Source organism: Oxyura jamaicensis, chromosome 15 (genome assembly GCF_011077185.1).
Source record: "Oxyura jamaicensis isolate SHBP4307 breed ruddy duck chromosome 15, BPBGC_Ojam_1.0, whole genome shotgun sequence".
NCBI classification, from domain to species: Eukaryota; Metazoa; Chordata; class Aves; order Anseriformes; family Anatidae; genus Oxyura; species Oxyura jamaicensis.
In genome coordinates this window covers 9,258,395-9,279,760 of record NC_048907.1, presented here as the reverse complement: position 1 = coordinate 9,279,760, position 21,366 = coordinate 9,258,395, and the positions used below count along the sequence as shown (strand labels likewise).

Genomic DNA, 21,366 nt, shown 5'->3' with positions numbered 1-21,366 from the left:
TGCCCGTGCTCGTGCGGAGCGCCCAGCAGCTCCCGTGCCGCCCCGCTCCCCCCTCTCCCCCCTCAGGAGCCGGGGGTGCGCTGGGGGGCGCCACAAAATGGCGGCGGGGGGCACGGGGGGCGCCGCAAAATGGCGGCGGGGGGCGGCAAGATGGCGGCGGGGGTTGGGGGCACGGACACGAAGCCAGGAGCGCGGTGGTTCGGGGGGCGAACGTTTTTATTGCCTTGGTCAAACCGCAGCCCCGGGCAGCCCAGGCACCCCGCGGCACGGCCCCTGCTCCCACCGCCGCTGGGCTGTGGGGAGAGCGGGGCCGTGAGGGGAAGGGAGTGAAGGTGAGGGAAGGAGGGTGAGGGAGGGGAGGCGGCTGCTACACCGGGCCGGCCCCGGGCTGCAGGAGGGCTGTGCCCCTTCCCTCCAGCCCTGCATCTCATCACGGCGCGTGGGGCAAGCCGGCCGGTTTCGCTCCGCGCTGCTACAGCCAGCTGTTGGTGGAGGACAGCGAGCAGTAATATCTGCCATTGTCTTCCTCCTGGGCGTCCGTGATGGTGAGGATGCAGGCGTTGCGGGCAAGGTCCTTGGTAGCGAAGAAGCGGTCGGGAATCCTGGCGGGTTTGTGGTTGTCGTGCTCCGAGTTGTAGTAGAGCAGGTACCTGAGGGCCTGCCCCGGGCGCTGCTGGTACCAGGTGATGCCGAAGTCGGTGATGTTGTACTGGGGGCTGAGGGTGCAGGACAGCCGGGCGGTCTGCCCGGGCAGCACCAACACGGTGGTCGGCTGGGTCAGCACCTGCTGAGCCGTGCAGGCTGCACGTACCGGGAATGCGGTTACTGATGGGGAGCCGTGCCCCACCGCCCCCAGCCCCAAAACATCCCACCACCCCCTTTAGGTACCCGCACTGCCCAGCCCCGCTCATTGCACCACACAGCCTTGGAGCAAACCTCCCAGCTCGGCTGAACATCGCCCGTACGCACCTCAGTCCTGCCCACCTTCCCCAGCGTCAGCCAGTGCAGCCACGCTGCCCTTACCTGTCCCTGCTGTCCCCACCAGCAGCAGGAGCACGAAGCCCAGGGCCATGGCAGGGGCTAGGATGGGGAGCAGAGGAAGGGAGGCTGTTTTGGAGACAGGCTGTGGTACTGCACAAGCCCGGGCTGCTGTGCTGCTGGTGCTGGTGAGGTGTATGTAAATGACACAGGGGGCTGGGGGACTTCAGCTGCCCGTGTCGCTCCATTTGCTGCAACTGGGCTTCAGCAAGGGGGCCCGAGTCAGTGGGGCAAGAGCCCAGCATCAAGACCTTCGCCTCCAGGCACAGCCTTGCGCATGCAGCCTGCTCTGCTGCCCTTGGTACTGGGGTACAGGGTAGGGACACCCCCCAAAACAAGTTGACCTTCTAGAAGACATTTACTGAGGGACACAGTGCGGGGGGCTGTGGCTGCAGCACAGGTGGTGTCTGGTGAGGAAGGACGGCAGACCGGTAAAGCAAAGAGTTGCCAGAATCACTGGGTGTGAAGGCCCTCCTGTCTGTAACGCCACCACAGGGCATGCACGCCTCTGCAGCGCAGCTCCCAAGGCATCTCCAAGCCCAAGATTTTTGTGAGAGGTTGGGCACGCTCTGTGATAGAGGGAAAGTGGAGCCACGAGCTCCGGGACAGGGTCCTGCCTCGTTAGACCATCCCAACACTGCATCTCTGGTCCCAAAGACTGAGTGCTATAGCCCGCCAGCAAGACGGATGTTCGCTCTGCTTCGACACGCTGCAGTGGTCTTAACGAGGGCTCACGTGCCCAACAGCTCAGCTATTTTTGTCTTCTCTGTCAGCTGGTCTAACAAAAGTAATTACTTCCCCCACGCAACCTTGACCAATTCACTGTGACGCAGCCTCCCCAGGGAACAGTGAGAGCAAAACGAGAGCAAAAGGTGGTGGCTGAGGCTCCTCAGAGCTGCCATAACACCATCGCCTCGGAGGGGGCTGCGTGCTTGCAGCAGAGGGCAGCAAGGTTTGGGTTGTGCCTGGTGGGACTGCACGGCCCTGCGTGCGGCTGGGCTATGGCACAGAGCTGCTGTGGTTGTCCAGCCCCACGAGGAGGCTGAGACACACTGTCCCTGCAAGGGGTTGGGCAGGGCGTTGCTGTCTGTGCTTCCCCTGAGGTTGTGGAGTGTTGGAGTGCCGTTCTGATGGGACAGCGCTAGGGACAGAGACATCAGCACCTCTCTCCTGCCCTGGGTTAGCAAAGTCCCCATGCAGGCCTTGCTTCATCCTGCAGATGGGAGGAGGATGTGGCTGTGTCTGCACCAGAGGATGGTGCAAGGGTTAGTCTGAGCCAGGCTGGATGCAGAGCAGCTGAAAGCCAGCTCCACTGGGAGCCAGAAGAGCAAGGTGCAGCAGAGACTGAACGTGCACACAGTCTGTTCTCGAGAGGCTTTAATTGAATACAAAAAACAACCATCAAGGGAGAGAAGGCTTTGCTAGCGACCTTTGCATGATACGCAGTGGAGGGGAATTACCCAGTGCCATGAACACAGGAGGCACAACACAGCTCCCTGCATCCCACTGGGCCCTCCTGGGCTGTCATCACTGTCCCCGGTCCCCTGCAGCGGCGTTCCTTCCCGGGAAAGTGAGGAGCTGTGAACAAACCGAGCAGCCTCGGTTACCGCCCAGCAGCCCCATCCGTGGCTTCCTCCGCAGGGCTCCGCCACCAGCCCCTGCACAGGAGGCAGCAGTGGCTGGGCTCTGCCCACACCCCACTCACGCTGTACTCCGCCACGCTGCCAGCGCTGACACTGACGGCTTCCCCGCCTGCGGGCTGCCTCGCGCCCTCCTCTGCGGGCCTGCAGCAGGGATCCGACGTGCCCTGCAAGGTGCGCCGCCTCCTCAGCTGGATGTGACGCTTGTCTGAAACAGAGCAGAGGGGACAGAGCTCTGCTGGTGCAGCCCACGCTGAAATAGCGTGGCTCTAACACAGCCCGTCTGCCCACAGCCCGGGACTGGTCGCTATCAGAAGGATTTTTCCTGACAGTTTTTCCCCACCATCATGGCCTGCTCTGCACCTCCTCACAGCCCAAAGGCTGAGCCCCGTATCACACCAACTGCTGAAAGACATTCTACCAGGGCATGGAGGAGCTTTCGGCCTCCTGTCACGCTCCCCCACGTGCCAGCAGGGGAGAGCAGCGGCCTGGTGCAGTGCCACCCCCGTGAGTCCCGGCTGCTCCCAGTGCCCCACACTTGGCTGAGACCACAGGGGATGCAGCGAGGTGTCAGCAGAGGACACAGCGCAGTGCAGGTGAGGGCCTGGCCATGTTGCTGAAGAGCCGGAGTCCTCACAGAGATGCAGGAGAGGGCTCAGGCACTGCCGTGATAAGGCGTGAGGTGATGTCTGGGTTCCTTGCCCAGCATTACTTACACAGAAAGTACAAGCACAGAGCCATGACAGCAAACGCAACGCTCCCCAGAACGACCAGCAGGACAGCCGAGGAGCCTAGAAAGGAGAATGCAGGCTTGTACTCCTCGAGTTCAGAGCATCATATACACCGGGACACACAAACCTGCAAGCGGGTTGGTGGTTTCAGCGGAAACATGGAAGGCTCCGACCTCTGCAGCTGGGGGCCGTGGGTAAGACTTTGAAGAAAACCTGTGAAAAAAGGCTAACAGTGATGAAGAAGCCCATCGTGGGCATGAACAAATGCAGGGTGTCTTCCCCTGGTGTGAGGATGAGGGAATGAGAACACAAGAACCAGCACAAATTTTAAGAGTTTCTTCTGAAATATGAAACATCTTTTTGGCACCAAAACAGCAGGGACACGGCATGTCCTACACTTCAAAACAGGGTCCTGCTTTATCCTCACATCATGTATTTCCCAGCTGAGTCATGGTGAGTCCACATTACTGCGTAATTTCAACTAACGGTGTTCTGGATTAATTGGCCAGGCTGCAAACACAGCAAACAGTTCTGCTGGGATTTGTTACTGAGTTACACTGGATAAAAGGCACTTGTACACAGCCAACTAAATGCATTAAAAATCCACGACATCGTTAGGTACGGATGAAAGTCGGTTCCTGAAAGGGTCACATCAAGGCAATCAGTATCTTTTACAGATATTGTTAACAGATATTGGTAGCCCTGCAGCAAGGGGCACATAACCTGTGTCTCTTCACAGATAACAGCCTGTGGTTTTGTAGACACTTTAAATTTATCTGTGCATCTCGCTTTCATGTTTTCTGACCTTGCAAAGCTTTGCCACTGCAGCACAACAGCAGCTCACACTTTGGGCAGCCAGCCCTCTGAGCCCGTTGCAGGTACGAGCGCGCTGCAGACACAGCTCCAGCTGTTGCCTACCTGCAGTCCCCACGCTCTGCAGGGCAGCGCAAGGTGAACGAGAGGCACCCCGCACGTTAAGATGCGTCCCAGGTGAGGAGCGTCACACGCACCCTCTTATCATCAAGCCCTGAGCAGATCAAGCCCATGGTTTAGACTGACTGTGAAATGCAAAGACTTACCAGAGCAGATGGATTTCGCTTGCCCCACAAGGTCCCAGAAAACAAGCTCACCTTTCACAGCGAGGTTGGTTCTCGTCCCTCTCTGCCTGCCTGAAAGCTCTCCCAGGCCCTCACACTGGTACCAGCCACCGTCCTTCTCTTCCAGCCCAGTAATGGTGAGACGGCTCCGGTGATTTTCCGGATCAAATGTGCTCTGGAAACGACTCCCAATGCTGCCGTTGTTGTTCTGGAAACTGGACCAGAGGTGCCATGCTACGAGTCGGGGTGGGCTCTGGTCTCGCTCGTGCAGCCAAAAGAGGTCGGTGAAGCTGCCTGGCAGGTTGGTGGGGAAACGACAGTCCAAGGTGACTTCGCCTCCATGAGGTGCAGAGAAGCTGAGGTCCCCCGAGGCTGCCCACGGCTGCCGACCTGCAAAGAAGAGAGGTTCACGTGGGTGGTCATGTCAGAGCTGCTTTGATGCCTGCATAATGCCAGCTCAGGCAAAGCACTGCGCCCACAAAAGTTATTGGGGCTGCACAAGCCCATGGGAATGTAAAACACAACTCTGTAAGGCTAGGTGTTAAAATGCAAACCATTCTTCCTTTCCCAACAATGGGGCAGGTCCCTTGACTGAGCTCAGTCCAACAAGGCTAACACTTCCCAAAGGCTTTGGGAAGCCACTCGATGACAAGAGAGGACTACGCTCAGGTGTAATGCTGGAAGGAAAGAAAGGGGAAAACAGGAGAGACGGACTCACCCCTAACGAGCAGGTGAGTCACCTTCTCGGTCGGGTTGCTGCTCCCTATCTTCGCATAGCAGAGGTAAGGGCCAGTGTCATTCACAAGCACTTCCGAGATGTTGAGAAAGCTCACGCTCCTTTCAAAATCCACAGTGCCGCTGAAGTGACCTTCACCGCGATGCACACAGGAGGCACTGGGCCGTATCATCCTAAACTGCAGGATCCTTCTTGACTCGTTCCTGTGGCTCCAGAGGATCTCATAGAACGTTTCGCCTCTGCCGCTGGGCTTGTGGAAAGGACACTCCATCACCACAGGCTCCCCTTCAGTCACAAGAACCACTTGACTCTCAAGACATCCAAGAGTCCCTGAGCCTGAAACAGAAAGTGAGAATGGGAGGAGAGCCCCGACTCCTGCTCCCAGGCAAGGAGCAGGCGCACTGGCTGGCTTCAGGTACTGAGCGCAGAGCAAACGCCCCAGGTGAGGCCCGACAGCTGCCCCACCGCTTTCATCTCTTTGTGGGGTTCGCAGAGCTCACGGATGCCCCAACCAAGTTCTCCCTCCCTAAACCTCTCCCTAGCTCCAGACAGAGCCACAGGGAGCCTGGGGCCCATCTGCACACCTGGTGGCCCCTAAAGCCACCGGAGTCCCCAGGTACCGCAGCCTGCGCATCCCCGCTCAGAGACAGCACAGAACTCCGCCAGGAACAGCTTCCTACCCAGTACCAGGAACGCTGCCTGGACAACAACAACAACAGGTAAGATTTCATCAACTGAAATAAGCGATGGGGAACGGCAGGGAAGGTTTCACACCAGCAGCTCTCAAAACCTTGCAGACTTATTATTTTTGGCTATCAGCACACTAGATCTTGATCAACAAACGGATGCACTCAAGTTCCTTACACTGTGCCGCTGAGCTAGTGTTTCTGTCTCCAATTCAGCATCCAGGTACTTTTGCAAAATACATCGGGAGCTGTTTGCTCATTTCTCTCAATTTCAGGGGGGCTCCAAAGAGGCCCAGCATGGCTGGGGATAACAAGCAGCGCGCGGGAGTAAGGCTTTCAAAGCACATCCACCAAAAAAAAAAGCAATCCAGGGCGAGGCTGAGGCGGGACAGTCCCAGTGCCTCCCAACGGGGCGAGGGGACGGAGCAGGCACTTACCCCGGGGCAGGAGCAGCAGCGGCAGGAGGGCGAGGGCGAGCGCCATGCCCAGCCCAGGTGTCTCCAGCAGCCGAGGCAGGAGGAGGCCTCTCAGCAGCACCCGATCTCTCACCTCACAGGGAGGAGCTGCCCGCGCGCTGCGTGCGCAGGACGGTGCAAAACAGCTCCGCCAGCAACGCTCAGCATGAGCTGTCCCTCGCGGTGGCTTCGTCCCACCAGGTCACATCCATTCTGGACCAAGTCTGGGGCCCAGGGAGGCCCCAGGCACCCGCCGTGCTGGGGTCTGCTCAAAGCAACGGCGTGGGGTCGCTCCAAGCCTCCTGGCTGCCCAAGGCAGTCCCCCTGGTCCATCCCCTGCTGCGTTTGGAGGCAGGAGAGGAGCCCACCCACTGGAGGCCGACAGCTCCTGTGGGACAGGGGACCAAGAGCTGCACTGATGCTGCTCCACCTGCTCCCCGTGCCTTCCCACCAAGCTGCCCCGGCATGAGGCTGAGCTCTTGGGCAAGGCACAGAGTGCGAACACCAAGACTGGGTGAGGGGGCAACGTCCTCCATGTAAGGATTGTTTTTAATTACAGGAACATGCTCTCCGTGCCCATTCCGCTTGCTCCAGGGACTCTCCCGTCCCACGCTGGGCTCTGTCACCACCCTGAGAGCAGAAATACCAAGCGGTGGTGCACAACCTCTCCCGGTGCCTCGGAACACAGCCCTTTTGCTGTGGTCATCTCTTGGCTCACACGTGAGGGCTAGAGGGAGCTGTGAAACCACACCACGGCACCTGTAAGGGAAAAATGGGTCCTCCACAGCCCGGTACAACAGCTGCTGTACCCTGCGGCACAGCGAGCCCTAAGAGGTGTCAGATCTGGAAACCAAGGTCACAGGGCAACAAGCTGCTTTTAGGCAGGCCCAGCAGTGAGAGCTGCAGCACAACCGGCCCCAGCTCTGAGAGGCTGCTGGGAACCAGACTTCTGCTCTGCTCTGTGGTTTCACAGCTTCTCAGGAGAAAAATCAGAAGAGCAGTGCTGTGAGCACAGCTCTGCCCACACATGCCCTGCTGCATTGTGCACAGCCATAGGGCCCTTTCTCCATGCGAGGAGGTTTGTCCACAGAGCTGTGAGTACAGGCTACATAGCACAGCTCTCTGCAGATCACTCCTTGTGCCTCAGTGTCAGTACTAGCCCCCACCATTCAGGTCCTCAGGACAGGATTTCACCTGTGTCTCGGCATCTCTGCAAGAGAAGGGGATGATGCTACAGGGCACGATGTAGCAGTGCCCTGTACGCTCTGCTGAACGTCTGTACGGCAACACGAACACTGCCCCCTGCTCACCCTGCACAACCCATCTCCTGCTAGATGTGCTTATTGAACAAAAACTCACCCAAATAAGCAGGTTTTATCCCACGCTTGACATGTCAGTGACCAAGACATCACTATCTCTGTCAGGCCAGGGCAAAACACAGGCCGGGACTACTGCCGCACCACGCGGCGCTCATTGCTCTGCCAGGCAGCGATCGCTGCTGCAGTCAGCGCGTCCCGTCCCGCTGCTCCCACTGCCTGGCGGCCCGTGGCAGGATAAAACAGGCAGGGTCCTCGGGGAGGTGCTGCTGGTGACACCGACCATCTCGGAGAGGAGCCCGCAGCCACCCTCGCATCAATGCCAGGCAGGCATGTTGGGGCACTCAGAGGGGCTGCAGGGCAAGCAAGGGGCAGGAATCACCAGCACTGTGAAGAGACAGACTCGGAGCAGCCTCCTGAAAGGCCGCTGTTAACAAAGCCCTGCTCTACCCCTCCTCTCCCAGCGCCCAGCCACAGGGCTCAGGAATCTGCGGGGCCATTCCCCGTTGCTGGGAAATCTGCTATTGAAACCACGACAGTGCTGGCTGGAAACGCCGCCCCTCCTCTCGGCGCACAGCGCTTCACTTTGTCACCCCCGCTGCCCGCAGGACATCGCAGCCCCTGCCTGCAGCCCCCGCCAGGAAGCGCGATGTTCGTCACGGTGAGATACGGAGGTGAGGTACGTGGGGAAAGCGCTGCCTTCGAGGCAGCTCTCCGTGCCAGGCGGTGGCCCCACGGGGGAGGCAGGGACACGGCGCCTTGATGCACAGCAACGCCCCGTGGCCAGGGAACAGGGCAGGAGAGCTCGAGCAGAACACATCAGCAGCCTCTGCTCCATCTATTTATTTTAAAAAGTTACGTGATGGAGATATTTAATCCCTGCACGCTGACTCACAGAGGAAAACCATGTCAGCAGAGCTCGGTAACCCACAGGAAGGGAGGCCAGGCACGGGGCAGGTTACTGGGCTGCAGCCAGCACCACCTGCGGGGTAGAACTCTCTCCAGGTTGTCCTTGCTGGGTGTTCCCAGCCTTGCAGCTCTGAGGAAGTCGCTGGAGGGGGCTTTGCTTGTCTAGACGGAGACAGAAAGTCACCAGGCAATGACAGCTGCCAGCAGTTCCTCTGCTCCCTGCTTTTTGGGAAGGGTTCCCCCTGCTCTAACCCCAGCCCTTGGCTTTGGAGTGCAATATCCGCAGCAGGGAACGAGGGAACAGGCAGACTCTGTCCTGGCCTTGCCCCCACTTGGCTTGGAGCCTTCACCTGACCCCAGACACTCAGCACTGAAGCTGCCAGACACACGTGGGCCTACGCCTTTGCTCCCTCTGCTATTTAAATTGGCTCCCCAGCTCTGACTGCTGACGTTTGTCAGCCCTGGGGATTTCTCCATCGTGACACACTTGGTGAGAGTTCACGGCCAAAACACCCGCAGTGACTCAGCTGAGATGTCCAGCTCCTTTCCCTTGTGACCTGGACAAGTTCATGGCAGGGGAACGTTGGGGCCAGGGCTCGTGAATTCTTCCTACACCTATTTGAGGAACCTACGTTGAAGGACAGATGCTTCATGAAGCAGAACAACTTTCCCCAAATCACAATGCTCATCCCAGCTCCTAGCCTGGTGCATTCCCAGCACAGCAGCCACAGCCCATAATACCACAAGCCCGAAGCCCTGCTGAAAGGCCACGCGGGGCCCCCAGCTCTGCTGCCCGTGACAGCGGGGCCCCTGGGTGCAGGGTGACCTCGCTTACCCACCCCTCATTCCTTGCCCACAGCCAACTGCCAGGAGCTGGTGAACCTGCAGTGCCGCGTCCTGATCCTCACCGCCCACCTGAAGAGGAAGTGTCAGTGCGGGACAGAAGGTACCGAGCGCTCGCGAGCAGCCATCAGCTGGGTGCAGACCCTTAGAGGAGCAGCAGAGGGTATCAGAGCAGTTGTGTGCGAGTCACAGGTCACCCCAGAAAGGCAGGGGAGGCAAACCTCCTCCCCTGCAGACCTCAGTACGTTGTCTCAGCACAGCTTGCCAAGGGAAATGCCTCTAAGCCTGTACCAGCCTGGGCAGGTTGAGGGGGGCACGTGGGACCTTCACATCTCTTCCCCTCCAGACTGCATCGATCTTGTGGATGAAGCGGGGGCCCTGATGAACCTGAGCAAAGTGGAAAATCCTGCATCTGAGTTTGCCAGTAAATACCTACGGGAAAGGCAGCGCTACATCCTCGTCAGAGTCGTCCGTAAGTTCCTCAGCAATGCCGCACAGCTCAGCCGCTGGGCCAGGGTCTGCTGCAGGGGTGGGTAGCACTGCAAGGAACCACCCCACGCACCAGTGGCACCTTGTCACAGCCCACAGACAGATGTGCCTCTGGACAGGGTCTCTGTTCAGCAGTTGTTTGGCCATCACACGGTAGCTTTGAGGAGAAAAGCCAGCTCACAAAAAAACTAGAGCTGTATCCTGAGTCTGAGGTGGCAGCTTCGGGGGAGGAGGAGCTTCTCGTGACAGAGCCACCTGCCCCAGTTCCAAGTCTTGATCCCAGTTTTCAGCCGAGGTAGGGATTAACCCACTTCTCCCATTCTGCTGGTAGGGGAACAGAGCACCGAAGCTACCTGCATCGAATCCTTACTGCAGAACCTGGGGAAACACCACCCTGACCTCGCAGGTAAGTCAGGCACCCACCTCGTCTCCAGAGGAGCTGAGGGTGCAGGCGACTCCCCTGGCACACCACCCGGGGACAGTGCTCCTCTGCATGGCAGTGCCCCTCACGGCACAGCTTCAGGACTGGAACCGCTGTGGCAGCGTTATTGCCACCGGTGGGGATCACCAGGTGAAATCAGGGACAGCCAGCAGGCAGAGCTGCTTCGCAGAGCCCCTCCTGATCACAGCAGCAGGCACGGGGTACAGCACCAGCCCCACAGCCGGGAGGGGTGCAAGGCACAGTCATCTCCTGGGGACAGGCAGGGAGGGACAACGTGAGCTGGGAGGACGCGCAGGTCCACCTCCCAGGCTGCAGTCTCACAGCTCAGCATCTCCTCACTTAACACACCGGTGGGCAACCGACACAGCAGGAAAGCACCAAGCTCTTGGGGGATTGCTCCACAGATCGGCTGCAGAAGCTCTCGGCAAACACCCCGATGAGAGAGCAGTGGAGGAAAGGCTCCTTGCAGAGGAGGGCTCAGCCCAAGAAGAGCTCAGAGCCAAAGAGCACCCCTAGATGAGGAAAGGGCCTGATGGAAACAAGCACAAGTGCAGTGACCACCACCAGGACCAGTGGTGCCTGAGCCCCCAGCCCCACCAGAACCCCCCACTCCTCAGATGTTCTGCAACCAAAGCTGCACTGACATGCAAGCAGCACCCCGGCCAGGCACAAGGAGCTGCCTCCTGCTTCAAGGTGTCATTCACGTTCCCACAAGCGTGCCCCACACACCACCACACCAGCAGGGGCCTGCTGGAGGCTCACCGTCCCCTGCAGTCAGCAGGAAAAGTCATTTGAGACACAACATCCGGGGTGTCAACAGCAGAACCATTGCTGGAACTTGCCAGGATGGGTCAGAAGACAGCAGACGCTCGCTGCAGGTATGCTCAACAGTTTTCCCTATGGGCCTCTCCATGCAGACCAGCACACACCAAGTGAAGTATTCCTTGGAGGCAGCGAGATGAGGCTTCCTTACAGTGGTTCCTCCCTGCTCGCACAGGAGCAGCTCAGCACACAACAGCACTCGGGCTTTGGGTCTCTGGCACCTTTCTAACTTGGCCACCTCTCAGGAGAGCACAAGGCACCCCAGCTGAGGACAGGCATAGCTCAGAACACCGACTTCCATCAAGCATTCAAGTTGTGACATTTGAAAGGGACAGGACCTTCAACAGCAGCTCCTATCTGCTGCCAAGCAGGGTCTCCTGAGAAGAACCTGCAGGCAGCCCTAAGGAGGCAGTTCTGCCATAGTGGCAGAAATAGAAAGCAGCCCCGGGCTTCACCTTTAGCTGGTGACCTTGAGAACATTGCATAACTCACTAAGGAAGATCAGCTGGCTGTATCCGAGTCACGCAGCCAGACAGGTCACGCTTTCCTATCTCCTGGGTCAGAACACAGCTCTTCAGGAAGAGGTTATCAATGCAAGAAGAATGTTACTGAAAATACTGTTGGATATCTCAGATTACCTCTCTCCAGCCCCTGCTCTGTCTGGAGTGCTGCCAATCCGGTCTCAGTTCAGTTGTGGATCTACTTTTGCCAAGCCATGCAGGCACAGTTCTTGCTGCTGGGCTGCACCTCCTGCTTGCAGAAATACACAAACAAACGTGCCTTGCCCTGAAAGGGGATAACATGGGTAATATCTGGGTAGCTTAAGTTTAGCTGAAGTATTAAATAAAGAAAAAGCACAGATGATAGTTCCAAATAAGCTTTATTTCTCCACAATAAATACAGCACTATCTGAACTCCAGAATAACAAATCCAACCGTTCCTTTACTTCCTTACTAGTCCTGAAGTAAGTTACCCCTGGAACACTCCGATCTGGTCAGCCTGTTCCCTCCAGCTCATCACCTGTCCATCCTTCCTTCCACTCCTTGCAGGCATCAGGGCTCTACACCAGGTTCTTCTTCTCCCTACAAGTGGGCAGATTCCTCACAGGAGAGAGGAAACACCTACATGGGAGAAAGCACAAGGTCAGCATGAGGTGCACATTCCAGCAGCTGCAGTTAAATAAAGACTCTCCTGCTTAAGGTGATCACCTTAAGACTAAGACATAAGTACTGAAATCTACTATTAACAGGTACAGCAGGAATTAGGAGAGCAAGTGGTAAAAGCAGCAGGCCTCTCAGGGCAGCAAAGAAGAAACTGTGCAGTTATCTACAATCTTGTCCCCTTCACACAGTCAGGGCCACTTCTCCTGCCCTTTCCGGTTCCCTTCAGCATTTCAGGTGACAAAAGGAACTCACACAGGCAGAAGCACTTCCTACTTAAAGCCTTGAAGGGCACTGCTCTCTCGGCAGCTTGTTTGCACAACCTTCAAACCCTCTGGCATTCTCCCAGCCGCAGCTCCCTCACCACCCAGCCCCGCCACAACCCAGACTCACCGTTACTGTATTTGCACTGCTTCAGCGCCTCGTTGAAGCCCTCGCACAAGGTCAGGTCTCTCTGGTTGGTAGCACACTCCAGGAACTGCTTCATCTCGTAGTGGCAGGGCCCGTAGGGCGACTGCTGCTGGTACACGGGCTGCTGACGGGGCTCCTGCAGGCGAGGACGCGGTTTGGGGCACGGCTCGGGCAGGCTCCGCGCTGCTGGGCCCGACCCACGCGGCCCGGGCACCGCAGCACAGCCCGGCAAGGGCGGCACAAGGACACGCGCGCTCCTACCTGCGCCGGGGCCGCCTTGGTCGGCTCGGAGGAGCCGCTGAAGGCTCCGGTGAGGGCGCTGCCCACGACGTGCCCCACTGCGGACCCCACGGCCACGCCGGCCGCCGTGCTGGCCATCTGCGCCATCAGCCCGGGCTGCGCCGGCTGCGCCGCCGGCACCGGGGCGGCTGGGGCCGGGCTGCGGGATAGGAGCGGGTCAGGGCGGGGAGGGGGAGCCCCGCCGGGCCCCCCTCAGCCCCCCCAGCCCGTCCCGTCCCGCCCCGTACCTGGCCGGTGCCGGTGCCGCCGCGGGCCGCGCCACGCTCCTGCCGCCACGCGCCATCGCCTCACAACGCCTCGCGCCCGCCCCCCGCGCCGCCTTAAGAGCGGGCCCCGCCGCCACGTGACGCCGCGCGCACGCGCACTCGCCGCTCCCGAAGCCGCTCCCGCCCTCGCCCTTCTGAGGGCAGGGGGGGGCTTCCTGCTGGGCGCCTGCGCCACGGAGGGGGGAGGCCCCGTGCCCGCGCCCGCTCGCGTCCGCCAGGGGGCGCGCGGGGCCTCGCCTCGCCTCGGGGCCCGCCGCGGTAACGGGAGGGGGCGCGGCGGGACGGGAACGGCTTCGAGAAGGGCTGGCTAAATAAATGCATGAACAAACTAATAACTGAGCGAGCCGGGCTGCGCCGTGCTGTGCCCGGAGCCCGCACCCGAAGCACGGCGCTGCCCCCAGCCCACACGCAGCTTTATCGGGGTCGGCGTCCGTACCGGGAACGGCACAGCCCGGGGCAGCCTGGGCGGGAGCAAACCGCGGCTGGGGCACGCGGCCCGGCCCGGCCCTCGGGAGGGCTCTGCCGCCGCCCGGGCGGGGACGAGCCGCAAGGAGGGCCGGGGTGGCTGTGGGAGTGCTCGGGGGCTGCCGCTCCCGGGGGCGAGGAGCGGAGGGCAGCGTGAAGGGGCTTGTTGGAAGAGAAGAGGCGGGTAATGGAGGGCTGGGGAGGGAGGATGAGCGGTCTGCGCGTGGGGCAGAGAAAGGAGGGAGCGGGGAGGTGTGTGGGGAGGAATGGTGTGGTCTCAGCCCTCGGCCAGCACAACAGTTTTTGCAGCAGCCCTCTGGATCCACACCAGAAGATCAAGGAAACCTGCGCAAGGCGTGGACGTTGTTGGGAGGCAGGAACACGTGCAGACATCCCAGCCGAGCCCTCAAATCACCAACAGACAGGCTGGCAGACGCCAGCTTTACCTTCAAACCAATCTCCTGACCATCGCTCCTTCCCTGGCACCCCAGCTGGGCTCCTGGGCCTCTGCAGGTCCGGGGCTGCTCGGTGAGTCCCAGGCCTGGTTACCTCCACCTTGGGATGCTCCTTCTGTCCTGTGGAGTTAAAGAAATGTCCAAAATTGACAAGGATCCGGAAGTTGTCCTGGGGAAAAAAATAATCTATGCTATGTTCTGGCTCCAGAGCTCTGTTCATACATTCAGCAACTTACAAAAAGCAGCTCTTTGGACCGGTTCATTGACTGGCAGGAATTAGAGAGCTCAGTCACTGCAGGGTTGGTAATTAGCTGCTGTGAAAGTGTTCTTGTAGAATCAAGTTTCTAGCATGAGGGGATGAGAAAAGCGTTTGTAAAGCAAGCCAGCCCCGGGCTGCAGGAGCTGGGCAGACGGGGCTTATAGAAGGAGGGACGCAGCTCCCACGCTTCTGAGGAGAGGGATTTTGCCTGAAAATGAGATTGGTCTCTTCTGGGGAGACAGCACCCCAAAATCCTTCCTCCCACAGTGCTGGGGAGTTCTGCCCTGGCAGTGGTGCTGTGCCCCAGGCAGTGCACAACATGCCCCATCTCAGAGCAGCAACATTTTACATTCAGCATTTGCCTTTCTCCCGCTAAAAAACAGGAGAGAGCAGTTGCCAAACTGGCAAAATATAAGTGACAAGCCCCTGTGTGGCAGCACCTGCTGCAATTCCCTCTCCTAGCCCCAACTCCCTCTCCTAGCCCCAGTTCCTGAGTGAAGGACGTTCATTCCTCCTGCAGCCAGTCTGCCCCTGCCAGGCAGAGCCACTCCTGCAGACGGGGGAATGGGAGTTGAGAACAAAAAGGGCAGGAGGGGAGGAAAGGACAAACCCAAAGAGCACCCTGCTGCGAGGAAGCCCCCAGGAAGAGACCCAGCTCTCCACATCAGTGTGGAGGTACTGCACCATGTCCTCATCCCTGCTCCAGCATCCACAGCCCCAAAAAGAAGCTGGGCGTGTGTGGAGGGGAAGAGGAGGGGACTGTCGGGGGCCTAGGGAATGCAAGACATCCAGCCATAGGAAATGAAGGCTCCTTGGTTCCACCACGCTCACAACAACTTGCTGAGGGCACCTGGGCTTCAAGGGTGTCCCTTTAAGCTGCCTCTCTGGGACCCTTCGATTTGTTTCATTAAACGCGAAGTTGTTCCGTGCTGTGGGAGGAAGGGTACGTATGTGCTGAGGAGCCTGGCTACCGACGCTTTACTAATGAGGTAATTCCGTGTGTCTGCCTGAGAAGGCTCCACCTGCACAGTCCCACTCGCAGCCGTGTGCCCCCAGCCTCTGTGCGCAGGTCCCGGTCCAGCAGCCGGCAGCACCGGCACTGCCAGCGCTGCCCCACGTACCCCTGTGCAGAGCCCTGCTGGCAGCGCTTCTCTGCACCGGGGTTTGTTTAACAGCGCGTCTGCAGCGGAGTATCCCCACAACAGGGCCCAAACTCCCTAATTCCCTCTATTTTTCAGCCTAAATGCGATCTTTGGGTCTATCAGGTAACCTTGTTTCCCTCCTCACATAACCCAAGCATTAGGGCTTGCCTACACTTAAAAGGTAATTTTGGATTAAGGGACCCATAAATCTGAAAGTCAGCAGTTAACTTAATTCCTGAATAGTTTTGGAGAGATTTAATCAAAAGCGGTCCTTTGTGAGTAACTCGGCGCACTGGCAGGCGCCCTCCAGTTAGCAGCAGGATGAGGGAAGACAAGGTTTGTAAAAAGTGGGTCTATTTTTTCTCACTGCTTTCTTGGTCTGAAAGCAGATAGTAATCTCCCCCTTCGGAGCCTGCCTCACTTAAATCCTCACACTGTCCCCGCTGAAATGTTGCTACAGAGATCTAGGAATTCCCCGAGCATTTGGATTTCAGGGGGTTGTTTCACAGGTAAGGAATGCAATGCTCTGCCTCCACGGCTCTCTTACACGTCTCCTTCCCCTCCATCAGGGTGACAGACCGCCGCCCGTTCTTTACTGGTTTCGCAGGGCGTTTGCTGAGGGCACGGTGCCACCCCCCGGCTCCCACAAAGCCTTCTCCAGGTGGCTGCAGGGAGGGACGCGGCGGCGCGGCGCATCCCTGCCCCATCCCTGCCCCGTGCCACAGCCAGCAGGTAGCCACCGGGAGATGCCTACAGAGCCTCCTGCCTCGCCAGCTGCAGGTTTGCGCTTGGAGTGCCCTAATTACTGCATGCATGGGCAGATCTGGGCAGTGCTGTGGGTGTACCTGGATTCGAGTTATTTAGGTTAACAGCAAATTGCACGGGATGGTTGCTCGGGGATCTGGGCAAACTATTCAAAGAAAAAAGAAAGCGTCTGATGAATTAGCCAATGTTTTGGTTTGTGGGCCACCCCCCAAAAAAAGAAGCAAAACCTCCAGTTCTTACCGATGTGTTTGTTACGCAAAATTACTCCATGAATCATTTGTGACTGAACAGATTGCAGCCAGTGGGTTTCTCATGTCCTGTTTGTATTTGTATCTTTGAGCCCTGGCTGGTCCTAATTTTGCTTGTGCTGAGCGGTTGATTTCAGTCGCCCAAGTCCGTACAGAGCTTTCAAGTCAGACCTAAATATGCAAGCCCCACTTTTTATCCTGTGAAGCTTTTTGCAAACAAGTTGCAACTGACAATACAAAATCGAGCAGGCTGCTGCCACTCCAAGGCATTCACAGATTTTTCATGAGCACATGGGCTCCTTTTCTGCAGTACTGCCTCACCGCTGGTTCCTCCAAGGGCCAATGAAGCAGTAACATCAGAGGGAGGTGACAGCCGACGGCACATCCGCTGCAGCACGGCGCGTGGCTGTACCTCACACTGAACGCCATGGGCTCTGAGCGCCCGCTTCCCACACAGATCTCTTGCCGCCTGCATCTTACCTCTGTCCCTTTCTAGCCAAAACACGAGGCTGTGAAATGAAGTACTTGTGCTGCAGGGTTGGCTCCACTGCAGAGTCAGAGATGAGACCAGGGAGGAATTAAGAAGTGTGGTGTCTAGCTGGGGGAGCCGCAGATGGCTCGACGTGACTGCTCGGGAAGCGAAGGCAGCGCTGCAGAGCGCAGTTTCAGCTTTCAAGTCTCGTGCTCCCAAGATCTACATGCCATTTCTTGGATGTGGTTTGCCCTGAGGGCAATCTCAACAGCTGTGAAGTTTCAGCAGATGAACAATGTAGTTTTTAATAAATTTCACAAAGCAAACAAAATGATTTTAACTCATTCCTGTAAGCCCATTTTCGGTGCAGAGGCTCTTCCTGACTTGAATCCATTCATGTCATGAGTGCTCCCTATTTGAAACCCAGGGCCTGGCTGCTGGAACACACCTGAGCTACCAGCCAGATTGCTCTGCTCATGGTTTTCAGAGAGCCCTTCCCCATCAAAAGAGGCTTCTCTCAGCCATGCCCATGGATCCTCAGAGGTGTAAGTCCATTTCTGCATTTACCCGTTCCCCCTACCCGCCCAGTAACCTGCTTGTGCAGAAAGGAACCAAGCGGGGAAGCTGGATTCATTTTTCCAGGGGGCTGTTGCCTCCCGGCTGCTGCCCAGACTGCTGAGTCGGGAGCACCAGACCCTGTACGAGGGATTCCGCTGGTCTGGTGCGGAAAGAAGGGCCAAGTGCTGATCCCAGCCAAAGGCTGATGTTGTTAGTTGTGACTTAAAAAGGGCCTGCATGTCCCCGAATTCTTCAGTTAGTCCTAGTCAACAAACCACCTCTTCCGAGCCACCTCCAGCATATACTCAGACAACGAGGACCGGAATTTCTGGGAGCAATGTGAAGTCACCTGCTAACGATGAGACACGATGGCAAACCCGAGCCCTGTTTTGTTTCCTTCACGACAGCAGAGTACCCACAAGCAGTACAATGACAAAGTCAGGGCACGTTTGCTTCATGTGTAGCTGAAGGATCTGAGCAGTAAGGCTGCAGCTTGCTGCCTTTTCTCCAGATGGGATCTGCCAGGCTGTTCCACGGAGTCCAAAGCAGCGAGCTCACACGCCCTCGCAGAAGATACCTGTGCTGAGCAGCCCTGGAGCAGTCTCACACCTTTATAGGGCTCCCTGTTTTACCCGCGCTGTCCCAGCTGATGGGCTTGGGGCTTGGCATTTCCTCCTCATCCACATGTCTACCCAGAGGCCATTCCCCTCCATTCTGCTCCCTGGCTGGTCTCGCTTCCCTCCCCTCTGCTGCAGACACAGCAAACATCTCCAGAGAGCCGCTCTCGGCTGTTTTCCCAAGCAGAGCCCTGCGTGGGGACTTAGGGCTCAGAGGAGGCTGTGTGTCAGGCAGAGGCATCTGTGACCTTTTAGGAGGCTGTTAGCACCAACTCACGAACAGCTACTGCTTTGAACTAGAATATTACATTAGCAGCTGCCTGCCCCTGTTTCCCCTTCCCAAGCAAGGACACAATGTCTGTATGGCAGCCTGAAGGATCCCGAGCACTGGTGCAGCCTCTACACAAACAGTCCCCAGCCACCTGTGGCTCAGGGCCCTTGGTCTCAGCTCTCCAAAATGTCTCAGGACCACATCGCACTCCTCTGCCCCACTGACGCTGTCCAGCCCAGCAGCTCCCACCATCTGGTCTCGGTTGGAAATTCCTTCCTTTCCTTTTCTTGCCTCTTTAGAAGAAGCTGACGGTGTCTTCTCTTCATGTAGAGGATTAACACCCAGCCAGGCCAGCTGTGCCCCGAGCGCTTGGTCCTGCAGGGACGAGGGGAGTGCTCTCTCCTCTCTCCTGGGTAGTGACGGTCCTGGCTTGCCAAGCTGGCCTGCACATCCCGGGGACGGGTGCTTTCTGCTTACCACAGGCAAAAGCACGGGCTGGGGTGATGCCCGAGCAATGCAGGGGGGCAGGAGCGGTGCCTGTTAGTTCAGTGGGGTTTGCTGAGGAGGGGGGAGCAGGAGGGAGATCGGGAGTTTGACTTTTCAGAGCAGAATCGAGTGTGAAGAACGCCTCAACCCACACCCTGAATTCCACAGCTCAGTGCCGGGGACAAGGGGAGGGAGGACAGGACGGGACATTTCCAGCAGACCCACGGCGTGTTCATAACAGCCTCATCCCCGCAGCCCTGCCTCCTGCCCTCCCCCATCGCCTTCACATCTCGCACTGCATTTTATTAACGCAGTCCCCCTTAGGCTAGAGGGATTCATATCCCAGGAGACATTCCAATCTCGGCTCCGCTTCGGAGGGGATCAGAGGGAGGCAAAGGTGGGGGTGTTTCACCAGGACGTCTCGTTTGCGGAAATCTGGCAGGTCGGGCGCGCTGCAAGACGGCACTAGCAACCTCCTTATCGCTGAGCCGCGGGCTGGAGCCAGCTCTGCTCCGCGCTCACGCTGCCTCTCGGTGCCTCCCAGGGGCCGGTTGGTTGTGCTGTGCCCACACTGTGGGCTCAGAGCCTTTCACCTGGGCCGGGGGCTGCTCAGCACTACCGGGGCTTGCCCTTTTGCTCAGGGATGAGCACCGTTGGGCACAGCATGCAGGCAGGCCCGTGCTGCCACGGGGGCTTGGCCGGGCCAGCACCCTTCTCCTGTGCAGAGTGTGGCTCAGCCGCCAGCTTCTCACCGCATTCGCCCTCTGTGCAAGCCGGGGCTGACACCTCTTGCCCAAAATGGGAGCTGGCTCCCAGGCGTCTGGCTCCTGAGGTGAATCGTGTTGTGCACTGAGCCTACGCCAGGAAAATGCCAGCAGATGAAACTCCGTCTCAGGCCAAGAGACGCGAAGATGGATGTGTTTTCCTTGCCCGGCTTATCTCGCAGGCAGCGCTTCTCACCGGAGCCCCGTGCTGTTTGTGTGCGCTCCGCTCCTGGCACGGGGCAGGAGCTGATTAGACAACAAACACCGTGGCCTACCTCTCCCCGAGCCTGGAGCCCGCCGGTGCCCGCGCCGACCACGGCGGAGCAGGGAGCTGCTTGCTGGGAGCAAATCCCAGGGCTGGAGGCAGCTGCAACAGGGCTGCGGGAGGAGAGGGGGAGGAAGAGCTGCACGGCCCTACTGCTGCTCTGGCAGCGCGTGAGCTGCCGGGTGTGCTACGCAGAGGGAGTTAACGGGGAAACGAGGGGGCTGCAGCTGCTTTAGCTGCTCCCCCATGGACCCGCTCCTGGGCCGAGCCCCTGACATGAAGAACATGCCTTGGCAGCACAGGGCTGCGTGCGCAGGGCTGCGTAAGGACCTACAGGGCACAGCAGCCTGGACAAACGTGCTCCATGTTACAGCTGTGCAGGTGAGGGCAGGCAGGCTCTGGAAGGTGGGGTGCAGGACGGTCCTGCTCCCCTCCTGCTTGTTCCTGTGTTCCTGGCTTGGGGGAGGCAGTGCCTGCAGAGCAGCTCATCCCCGTTAGCCTGTACCCAGCCCGGGGGCTGCGCTCCAAGCGTGCCCCTTGATTTAGCGAGGCCCAAGCAAAACTTTCTGGAAATTCATACTGAGGCTGCTGTATCAGCCCAGTGAAGCTGAAATGCAAAAATAATAATTTAAAAAAAAATCAAACATTTTATTTTGGAATTTTGAAGGTGCATGGTTTGGATCCAGATCAGCCTGCACAAGTCATTGCATTAAAAAATACATATATAATCTAAAATGGCTTTGAAGCACAGGATTTTGCCAACCAACAGACATTTTTACTTATTACTTTAGATACCACTTTTCCATTTGTGATTCCAGGCCCAAAAGCCAAATTTCCAGGGACTCCAAGTCCTCTTCTTGCCCCTTCCCCATGCCCATGCTTTGGGCTGCCAGCTGAGGAAGACAACCTGGTAATTCAAGGCCGTTCAAGTGGGAAATCCTCCCCAGCCCTGGTGTTTACAAGGGCAGCTCACCGCGCATGGCCCCCAGCCCTGTTTGCACCTACCATCACCTGTACAAACACCCACCTGCCCCAGGGAAAACACGGTGCGGAGGGGCCAAAGCAAAGGGGAAGGCCTGAAAGCACAAGAGTGAGCAAAGAGACTTGCCTGATGGGGATGCGTTCCCATTTGTCACCCACTGGGCCGTGATGCTGGACACATCAATTCATGAGGCCATCACCTACAGAGAGAACAGGAAAACATTAGAAAAATCCTGAGGCACTGGCCCCAGGGCCCTCCTCCAGCTGCTCTGGGAAA

At 58.2% G+C, this 21,366-nt stretch overlaps 4 protein-coding genes across 5 annotated transcripts; 1 reads left to right on the top strand and 3 right to left on the bottom strand.

The window, feature by feature from the left end:
• Positions 1-472: 472 nt before the first annotated feature.
• VPREB3 (V-set pre-B cell surrogate light chain 3) lies at positions 473-1,134 on the bottom strand. Its single transcript, XM_035340973.1, has 2 exons — positions 1,024-1,134; positions 473-801 (listed from the first exon to the last, which is right to left on the bottom strand). The coding sequence occupies exons 1-2, from the start codon at positions 1,070-1,072 to the stop codon at positions 473-475; spliced, it is 378 nt and encodes a 125-aa protein (XP_035196864.1). The 5' UTR covers positions 1,073-1,134.
• Positions 1,135-2,641: 1,507 nt separating this feature from the next.
• Positions 2,642-6,573, bottom strand: LOC118175044. Its single transcript, XM_035340907.1, has 5 exons — positions 6,366-6,573; positions 5,225-5,578; positions 4,540-4,896; positions 3,395-3,469; positions 2,642-2,886 (listed from the first exon to the last, which is right to left on the bottom strand). Exons 1-5 carry the CDS (start codon positions 6,409-6,411, stop codon positions 2,642-2,644), a joined length of 1,077 nt encoding a protein of 358 aa, XP_035196798.1. The 5' UTR covers positions 6,412-6,573.
• Positions 6,574-8,323: 1,750 nt separating this feature from the next.
• Positions 8,324-11,089, top strand: C15H22orf15 (chromosome 15 C22orf15 homolog). The gene is made up of 4 exons (XM_035340968.1): positions 8,324-8,373; positions 9,468-9,923; positions 10,272-10,346; positions 10,787-11,089. Exons 1-4 carry the CDS (start codon positions 8,349-8,351, stop codon positions 10,900-10,902), a joined length of 672 nt encoding a protein of 223 aa, XP_035196859.1. The 5' UTR covers positions 8,324-8,348; the 3' UTR covers positions 10,903-11,089.
• Positions 11,090-12,065: 976 nt separating this feature from the next.
• CHCHD10 (coiled-coil-helix-coiled-coil-helix domain containing 10) lies at positions 12,066-13,391 on the bottom strand. 2 transcript variants are annotated; one of them, XM_035340971.1, is made up of 4 exons: positions 13,303-13,391; positions 13,037-13,214; positions 12,758-12,911; positions 12,066-12,325 (listed from the first exon to the last, which is right to left on the bottom strand). In XM_035340971.1, exons 1-4 carry the CDS (start codon positions 13,356-13,358, stop codon positions 12,306-12,308), a joined length of 408 nt encoding a protein of 135 aa, XP_035196862.1. In that variant the 5' UTR covers positions 13,359-13,391; the 3' UTR covers positions 12,066-12,305. The 2 variants fall into 2 exon arrangements, with proteins under 2 accessions (XP_035196862.1, XP_035196863.1); XM_035340972.1 differs by having other exon boundaries at positions 13,306-13,373.
• Between the last annotated feature and the right edge of the window lie 7,975 nt (positions 13,392-21,366).

Coding starts and splice junctions, on each gene's coding strand:
- VPREB3 (XM_035340973.1), bottom strand. CDS start 1,072: ATGGCCCTGGGCTTCGTGCTCCTGCTGCTGGTGGGGACAGCAGGGACA. Junction 802..1,023: donor GGTGGGGACAGCAGGGACAG/GTAAGGGCAGCG, acceptor CGGTACGTGCAG/CCTGCACGGCTCAGCAGGTG.
- LOC118175044 (XM_035340907.1), bottom strand. CDS start 6,411: ATGGCGCTCGCCCTCGCCCTCCTGCCGCTGCTGCTCCTGCCCCGGG. Junction 3,470..4,539: donor AACCAACCTCGCTGTGAAAG/GTGAGCTTGTTT, acceptor TCTCCTTTCTAG/GCTCCTCGGCTGTCCTGCTG. Junction 2,887..3,394: donor TCTGTGCTTGTACTTTCTGT/GTAAGTAATGCT, acceptor GCTCTGTTTCAG/ACAAGCGTCACATCCAGCTG.
- C15H22orf15 (XM_035340968.1), top strand. CDS start 8,349: ATGTTCGTCACGGTGAGATACGGAG. Junction 9,924..10,271: donor CATCCTCGTCAGAGTCGTCC/GTAAGTTCCTCA, acceptor TTCTGCTGGTAG/GGGAACAGAGCACCGAAGCT. Junction 10,347..10,786: donor ACACCACCCTGACCTCGCAG/GTAAGTCAGGCA, acceptor ATTGCTCCACAG/ATCGGCTGCAGAAGCTCTCG.
- CHCHD10 (XM_035340971.1), bottom strand. CDS start 13,358: ATGGCGCGTGGCGGCAGGAGCGTGGCGCGGCCCGCGGCGGCACCGGCA. Junction 13,215..13,302: donor GCGGCACCGGCACCGGCCAG/GTACGGGGCGGG, acceptor CCTATCCCGCAG/CCCGGCCCCAGCCGCCCCGG. Junction 12,912..13,036: donor CCAAGGCGGCCCCGGCGCAG/GTAGGAGCGCGC, acceptor CCTCGCCTGCAG/GAGCCCCGTCAGCAGCCCGT.